Source organism: Pteropus alecto, unplaced genomic scaffold, assembly GCF_000325575.1.
Source record: "Pteropus alecto unplaced genomic scaffold, ASM32557v1 scaffold1267, whole genome shotgun sequence".
Taxonomy (NCBI): Eukaryota; Metazoa; Chordata; class Mammalia; order Chiroptera; family Pteropodidae; genus Pteropus; species Pteropus alecto.
Genome location: NW_006439247.1, coordinates 47,276 through 56,596, shown reverse-complemented (window position 1 = coordinate 56,596; position 9,321 = coordinate 47,276). Strand labels below are relative to the sequence as shown.

At 36.9% G+C, this 9,321-nt stretch overlaps 2 gene segments (V, D, J or C); both read left to right on the top strand.

Moving 5' to 3' along the window:
* LOC102887182 overlaps positions 1-563 on the top strand; it is a 2,373-nt gene extending 1,810 nt beyond the window's left edge. Inside the window, 1 exon segment of the V gene segment in view lies at positions 271-563. Coding sequence covers positions 271-563 — 293 coding nt within the window.
* Positions 564-6,860: 6,297 nt separating this feature from the next.
* Positions 6,861-7,608, top strand: LOC107195987. The segment is given in 2 exon segments: positions 6,861-6,970; positions 7,187-7,608. Coding segments are annotated over 2 exon segments (471 nt in total).
* The last annotated feature ends 1,713 nt before the right edge of the window (positions 7,609-9,321 follow it).

Sequence of the window (9,321 nt, the reverse complement as noted above, 5' to 3'; positions counted from 1 at the left end):
CTGTCAGGCGCTCTGTTGTGGCAGTTGGCATGTGAGTACACAGAGCAGTCTAGGAGAGGCTTATAATGGTGACAGCACCCTGAGGGCAGCAACTGGGTTGTGTTTTTGTCCTTGGGAGGGCCCTTTTGGGAACCAGACAGAAAGAAAAGTGTGAGAAATATTCTTTGATTATGTGGTGATGTTTATACTTTGAGTAAAGTAGAAGGAGAGAAAATCTCCCTTCCTTTATGAGACTGAGCATCTTATGAGCATTTGCTTGTTTCTTATCAGGTGTGAGAAGCCTAGAAGTGCAGCAGAGTCCTCAGTCCATGATAATCCAAGAGGGAGAAGATGTCACCATCATGTGCAAACCCTCAAAGACTTCATATTCCCTGCACTGGTATTTTCAGAAGCATGAAGAAGGCCCTATCTTCTTGATGATGTTACAGAAAGGTGGAGAAGAGAAGAATCGTGACAAAATAGTTGCCACATTTAATGAAAACAAGCAGCAAAGCTCCCTGAACATCACAGCCTCCCAGCCTAGTCATTCAGGCACCTACTTCTGTGGAGTAGACACACAGTGATACCATGGCCTCCAAAGGCTGTGCTCAAACCTGCAGCTGGGCCACAGATGCTCACCTAGCACACGGCTCCACTGGAGCACTTAACAAAGGCTCATCCATGAAAAAAGAGAGACTTTAGTCAAAGTAATTGCTTTACATACAGTGCAATTTGTGGGCCAGGCTCTTAAGAATACATCTAATTAATCTTTTTTTTTTTTGATAACTCTATAATTACTGGGTAATACTTATGTAATTGTGTGGTAGGTAACTGAGATTAAGAGGAAAATCACATAAATTTCAGTTTCAGATACCAGAGTGAATTGCAATATAACTTAAGCTCCATACGTGAACTACTTTTGTGAATGTATTCTGTGTGAAAACACAAAATAACCTCTTTCCTCTGCTAGGTATCTACACCTTGTCATTATGAAGACAGTAAAAACAGTAAAAATCAAGTCTTTTGTCTGGTTCCTTGTGGAGCATCAGGATTGTAAAAGATTACATTGGCAATATGGTCACTTGCCTGGAGAGATCACTAGCAATATTTTTTTCCAAGGTTTTGAAACCGAGAGTCCTCTTGATTTTGATTAAATTTAGCTTTCACTCCCACCTCTCAGATCTCTCTCTCTCTCTCTCTTTCTCTCTCTCTCTCTCTCTCTCTCTCTCTCTCTCTCTCTCTCTCTCTCTGTATATACAACACACTAACACACACAGACACACATACATGCATAGATATATCCCTCAGAGACCTAGCTTTTCCCCCCAATAATCAGCAACTGCAGAGGTAGCAGAGGACAGAAGCCCAGACCTGATCGATGATCTCAAGGTCTGGACCGCTTGCAGGCTAAAGATATCATCTTGACCTAAGTGGTTTTTCTGCTTCTGAGCCCTAAGATGGAATGACTCCTTGGCTACTTTCCCATGAAACCAGAGGAAGAACACCAGAACAGAACGTTTTCACCTGAAAAAAAATGATATATTACCCTTTCCTCACATCCGTACAATCTGCTTCCAGCACAACTCCATCCTTTTCTGCCACAGTGTCTTGTGATTTATCCTTAAATAATCTGTAACTTACACACCATTGCAGAGTGTGGGTTTTGAGCTTCCCGTTCTCCTGGGTGGTTTCATTCATAATACAATACACAATATTTCTCCACTGCACTTCTCGGTATGTAGTCTTTGGCTCTACTAGCGTTGAGTGGACAACTCTTTCTTTCGATAACAGTTTTAAACGTGTTTTTCAAAAATGTCATTGAGAATCACTTCCATTTTTAACTGACTTTCATTTCTCTTCCCACTGTGCTGATTCCGATTGATTATCACCTTTGCCTGGGGTACTCTGAATTATCCACATGACACCTTCTCTTAACAATTTGCTCAGATATGCAATGACCAAGATCTTCCCTCAACTGTTCTATATTAAACCCAGCCCAACAATGGCATGTGGTAAGTGCTCGCCAAGTTTTGATTGATTTATTTATATATAAGAATTTAGGATGAAAAAGAGAAAAATAATGTCCTTTATCAAGAAAGTTAAAATACACAAATGGAAACATATCATGGATTGTCACTACGCAACCCAAAATTACTAAGAAAATGTGATTCGTAGTCAAGGGAAAAACAAATAGAAACTGACACTGAGATCACTGAAGTTATTGAATTTAGCAAACAAATATTCTAAAGCACCTATAATAAACATGAGCAAAAAACACTAAATAAAATACATTCAAAAATTAAAGGAAAATATTTTCTAAATAAAGAAAAAGAAATAAAATCTCAGCAGAAAAATGAAAAGCACAAAAAAAAAAAAAACCCCACAAATGGAAATCTTAGACCTGAAGAGTATAATAACTGAAAAATTCATTGAATGAGCTCAAAAGCAGATTGGAAATGCCAGAACAAAGAGTCAGTAAATGAATGCAGAAACTGGTATATTCACAAAATTAAATACTACTCAAAAACAAAAATAAACTCTTTACTCATCTGTCAATATGGATGATTTTTAAACCATTATCCTGAAAGTAAGAAATTAGACACAAAAAGAGTACATATTGAGTTATTTCATACAGATGTAATTCCCCCCAAAAAGGCAAAAGCAATCTATGGCAACAAAAACCAGGTTGGTAGTTGCCAGGGATTAGGAGTGGAAGGATGGCATTGCCTACAATGGGACACAGGACAACTCACAGGGCGATAAAAATATTCTATATATTGATCCGTGTAGTGGTTACAAAGGTGTATGCATTTGTCAAAACACTAAATGTTACACTTGAAATGTGACATTATTTCATGTACCTTATATCGAATAAAAATGTTTTAAAAAGTGAAGTGGATAAAAATGTTTATGTTCTAGATCTCATGGTATCAGTAACACTTCTTTTAACTTAATAGTTAAATAATTCTTTCTTTTTAATTTGGAATAAAAAAGAAAGGAAAGAGAAGCAGAGGTGTGGAAAGATAAAGCGGGTAATAAGTAGTAACTAATGTTCACTCTCCAAAATAAAGAGGCATTACACCCCAGGTCCTACGTTTACTAGCTCTGTGATCTTATGGACATTTCTGGGCCTCTATCTCCCTTCTGTAACAAGGAGGAAATGGTGGCAGGGAGAAATAATCTCTCACAACATTTACCTTTTCCAAAAGATGAGGCTTAAGTAAAATCTGTACATGAAGTTTGTAAGACATGTTAAGTGTTCAGTGATTTTTAGCCAAAATTTTTATTATTAACCATAAGTGGCCATTTCAAGGTAGCCTAGGTTCTCTAAATAAAATTGTGGCAGGAGAGCAATCGATACGGTGGCTCCGGAATTTTTCTTTTAGTCAGACAGTGTTAGGAACCAAAGGTGAGATTATTGAAAAAAGATAACTTTCTCCTAATCTCGTAGACAGGCAAATGACCTGGAATCGTGGGGAAAAAATAACTCATCTGTTACAGCTGACCTCAGGGCAAATAAAACTAAACAGAATGGGGATTTTCTTTTTGTCCTAGTGACATGTTCCCTACATCATTACAAGAAGCATAAATAATCAGAAAGAGAGTATACTTTATAGGAAAGTGTTCGAAAACAAGAATTGAGAGGAAAAGGAGACAGAAAAGGATGCATGAGTTCTAATATTATCACAAAAAAGTTGTAAGAATGTATATCTCTTCCTGTACAAAAATTCAGAGCCCGATCTGCATTGTCAAGTAAAATGTGTTATCTTCATTTGAGATAAAAAACATGCGTATTGTATTTTTTTTTTTAATGTCAATCTAAATCTGGCAATAAATTTACAAGGCCAAAAATTTCTGGGAAAAAAAATCGAAACCTTTATTAAGAGGTAACTGGCCATGTTAAACACATCTAGTAGCTCAACTCAGTCTCTGCAAGGGGGAGCAGCATGTTATTGACAACTGGTCCCATTCCTACCTTACCAAACCAATTTCCTGTTCTGACACAGCTGCATTGCCCAGCTCCAACAATTCTAGATGGAACTTTCCACAAAACGAATAAGACGAGTCCCGTGCTCAGAGCTGGAGATATTTTCCCAGGAACAGAGGTGCCAGAATGACTCTTCTCAGCATATTAAGGACACTGATGGCCTCTGTCTTCCTTGACAAGGACAATTGCTGACCGTGAGGCTGAGGACAGTCTAGGATTCAGGGGAGATAGTGGGCATGGGCAGAGAAGATGAACAATGGCCAACTGAGACAAACACTCCTGGAAAATTAGAAAGAAGACAGGGAGAGGAAGCACTTTATCTCCTGTTCCACAAATTCTTGGCTACCCCTTTACAAGTCAGCTCATGGGATCACTCCTGTGTTTTCTTTTGTCTACAGGATCCAGTCCAAAAGGTCATTCAATCCCAGCCAACAACACCTAAGCGAGAGAGTAAGACTGTGGAACTGGCCTGTTCATATGACACCTAGTTTTATATTATGTATTGTATTGCTACAAAAAGGCCTCCCAGTGGTGAGATGATTCTCCTTACTTCTTAACAGAAAAATGCAGAAGCCAATGCAACACGGGGCCCATATTCTGTGAACTTCCAGAAAGCAACTGAAACAATCGTGCTCATCATATCACTATCACAGGAAGAAGACTCTCCAACATATTTTTGTTGTTTCAGAGAGCCCACTACAAAAATAAAAATAATAAAATAAAGTAAAAAAGAGATGTAAGAACCTGAAAAAGAGCACAGAACTCTACATGAGGCAATTGCTTAGTCTCCTATTTTCAGAAAAGACTTACTTACAAACATTGCCCAGATATCTGTTAGTAGTTAGTGGTTTACATGTGTAAGATAAGATCTAGGAAAGAAACTGTTGCCTTCATTCTACAAAGTACTCCCTCACGGCTAACATGGAGACCACACTGGATCACATGTAAAACCCACACTCCTCAGATATCATCACATTTCTTCTCATGGAGTATGCTATAAAAAAAGCGACATATGAAGGACGGTATTTTTAAATTACTCTTGAATATTCCAGATTTTATACCTGCTCAACTCAATCTTTAGGGGAAGATAGTTCTTTCTGCGTTCCTGGACCCAATTTTAACATGTGTGTTAGGGCTGGGGAGGCTTCCCACACACACCAAGCAGATCTCTAGACACCATCTGGGTATCCTACAATCCAACTCAATTCAGACATGATCTACCTGGAGATAATAATATCAGGTCCACAGCCAAAGGGCTCAGTCCTAAAAGCCTGCCTCCCACCCGCTCTTCAGACACCAGTCACAAACTCAGTCTGTTCTCTGTGCTTCTGACCCACAGGCTACAAATTGGAGGTTGCAAGAATGCCCTTCAACTCAGGATGCCAATCATAAGTCTAGGTTGCTACTTGGACTTCTGGCTGACTTGCTATAAATGAGAGGTTCCTACAATCCCTTACGTGGTATATTTAATTTACTTTTTAAAAGGGATGGGTAAATTTCAGTAGAAGTCAAAATACAGTAATTCGAGGAGTTAGATTTTCAGTGGCTCATAAAACAATAAGATTATTTCAAGAAAACTTTGATATTTAAGTTAAAAACAGTCTATTGTAGGACCTTCTATTTGCAGGTCTTCTTATTTCTGTTCCTTGAAGTAACATCACTGGACACCACTGTAAGAGCCATGTTAGACTTAGTGAACCACCATTCTTACTTGTGTTTTATTATCTTCTCTCAATACTTTATCTACATGGAGTTTTAACTTTCATGATGTTTATTCATGTGAGTTTACTCTGTATGTGTAATTCTGAGGAAGCTGATGAAAAGGAACGTTTCTTACTAATAATTTATCTCTCTAAAATTTGTCATAGATGTTGATACTGTAAGTTCAGGGACTTCTGGTTAGATCCATCTCAAGTTGGGGAAGGAAAAAATGACAGTTCTGTTTTCTTCAAGTTTCCTGTAGATACTCAAGAGAGAAAAGGTACATTCTGAAAATGACCCAGGAAGTCATCTTTTCTGTCTGAACATTGGTGAGTGGCCAAAAAAAAAATTTAGTGCAGTGAACCTCTATCCTGTGTGTCTGGGAGAGAGATAGGACTGTTACCAACTGCAGTTATGCAGAGAGAATGTGAATTCTTTTTCTTGGTACAAGAAGGAAGTTGGAAAAGACCCTATTTTTCTAACAAAGATTCTTTCAAATGTGATTTTTCAAAATGATTTCAAAATGATTAGGTCCATAACCTACCAGGAAGATGGGACAATTCTATTTTTAAATGTATCTCAGAACATAGCTTCAAAATATTCCAAACATAAATCTGTAGAATTAGTGATATTAAAATAGTAGAATTTGTTGATTTACAAAAAAACAATAAACAAATATACAATCATAGTGTAGGTTTTAACACACATCTCTCAGTAGAAACATAAAAATAATATCACCAACAAAATGAATATTCTTTATCTAATTTACATATGCAAAACATTTTACCCTAAAACAACAAAATACATATTCTTTTCAAATGAGCTTGGAATATTTATCAAAGCTGACTGTTTTTTGGATGAGAAGCCTTAATTAATTAAAACAAGCTTTTAACAATTTCAAAAAAACATTTAAATCATTCAAAATATTGTATCTGATTATAATAGTATTAAGCAAGAATTCAATAACAAAAAGATAATCAAACTTTATTCCTGTACCTTGCTAGAAATCATAGCCATTTTTCAAATGCATTGCTATAGAAAAATATCAAAGCAGTGCTGAAGTCTGTGGTGGAGCAGATGTTTCATTCAGTCTTTGACTAGAGCAGTGTAACATTTTACATATGATCTTTACTTCCTGTATGGGAATGAAAACACCTGACAACCCCAAGAACTCTGCACTCAGGCACTCAGAGAAGGGCTGGTCTCTGGGCTAAATTGAAACAAGACAAATTTCAACCAGAAGACTTTCTATCATGCTCTGTCCTGGCCTGCTGTGGGCACTCATGGTCTCCTTTAGCTTCAGTAAGTGTGGCCTTAAACATGGGGCCTCAGCTTCCTCTTAGAGCTTAAGGATGGGACTAGGCAAGATATAACTAGAAAGGGTATTAAGAGGGAAGAGAGGAGGGGAAATGAAACACTGTGTGATTCTTTTCTTTGTTCTTGTGTCTTAAATTACTCCATTCCTCATGACCCATCTGAGACATTTCAGAGGATCAAACCTGTTCTCTTTTTTAATAGGATTCAGCATGACTAAGAGAGTAACCCAAGTTCAGACTATAGTGACACGGCAGAAAGGAGATGCTGTGACAATGGACTGCACCTATGAATCCAAATGGAGTAATTATGATTTATACTGGTACAAACAGCCTCCTAATGGAAAGATGGTTTTCCTTATTTATCAGCACTCTTCTAGTCCAAATGCAAAGCAGGATCGGTACTCTGTGAACTTGCAAACGGCAGAAACAATCATCAGCCTCACCATCTCTTCCTTGCAACTGGTAGACTCAGCGAAGTACTTCTGTGCTCTTCACAACCACAGAAATAAAAATGATAGTGGAAGATTAACAAAAATCTTCAGCTCCATAAAGGCAGCCACCTGCTCAGAGGCTTCGGGAAAACCCATAAACCACAGACAGGAAGGAGGCAGGCACTGTGTGTGATAGCACAGTTGAGACTTTGTAATATTAACTTCCTTTCAATAAAAAATGCCTCATACTTGAGATCGGTGTATAAAACAGCACCAACCCTCAGAGTCCCAGGTATTATGTTTGTTTCTTGGGTTAAAATATATCGCCATGTGCCTTTCAAAATGTTCCTAAATAGTTAGACTGAATGAACTCATTTAGTTTAGGAAAATCAGAACTAATTTTCTAATTCTCAATTGAATTGCTGAATTTTCAAATCCAAATGTCTTTGAAACAATCTATTTTCTCTTTCAAAATCATGCTGATTTTAATAGTTCTTACAAATATAAGTCAATCATCAGCCGCACCATCTCTTCCTTGCAGCTGGCAGACTCAGCAAAGTACTTCTGCGCTCTTCCAAAATCATGCTGATTTTAATAGTTCTTACAAATATAAGTAGGCACTTTAGTATTTTATGTATGTACATATACATAATTATATAAAAACAAATTTTATAAACATAAATTTATTTTTATGTTTTTTTATAATTCAATCTGAGACTCATTTTTACATTCAAGTAAATTTTTGACTCTACCCATTGAGGAATTCTAGGAACCACACTGACATGTGTCCAGGGTACATAAGGGCTGAAAGGTTTGACAACTTTAAGGGCCTCCAGTTCCCAGTACACCTTGACCAGTGCATAAAGCCTCCCGTTTTAGCTAGAGAAGGAGGTTCTCAATACTGCCCTAGACCTGTTTGTTGTTGAAGGAGAAAGGTCTGGGTGCAATGATGCAGCTGAATGAGTTAGATGAACATCAGTCCAGCCAGCACTGACCTCAGCAAGATGGTCCTAGTCTTCTGGGTCATCTTGCCGTCATGAGCAACATGGTCATGGCCAGACTAGCTCACAATATGATTTCGATACATAAATATAAGACTCTTACTGGAATCAAATAAATAATGACAAAATTAATTTTTTGAAAGTTCTGTATGACCAAAAGCAGCTTGGACTAAACCAGGGTATGATCATTAGAGATTAAAAAATATTCTTCGGCTACAAACGAAACCTGAGTAACATTTTTTTTGATATAGGATAAGCTCACTCAATGAACATAAATTTAAAACTTTTAAGCAAAATAGTAGCAAAACAAATGAACAGATTATATAAAAGGATAATATGTCATACCAAAGTGGGGTTTTGTGAGATTTTTTAAAACATTTTAAATCAATAAAAATCATGATCCACATGAATAAAAATATCATTTAACCATCTCAATAGTTAAACAAAAGTACTTGAAGTATAATATAAACTCATTCCTAATAAAGAAATAAATTTTTAGCAAATCAGAAATAAGAGAAATACTTCTTCATTCTGGTAAAGCGTGCATGCTACAAACATCGTCACCTTATCAAAATCACGGGAAAATTCTATTTCACAAATATAGTCACTAAGTTAGATTAATCAGAAAGAAATTGGAAGCATAGGGAGACATTAATCCTTTTTCCACTTTCATGAGTTTGTAAATTGGTACAGCCAACAATGGGAGTGGTCTGAAAGTACTTCAAACCATGAAATACGGTTATCATATGATCAATCAATTCCACTCTTACATGTATGCCCAGGAAGAATGGAAACATATGTGCATACAGAAAATAGTCTGTGAGTGTTCATAGCCAAAAAGTGGAAACAACTTAAATGTGCATGATGAATAAAAATGACATATATACACAATGGAATATTATTAG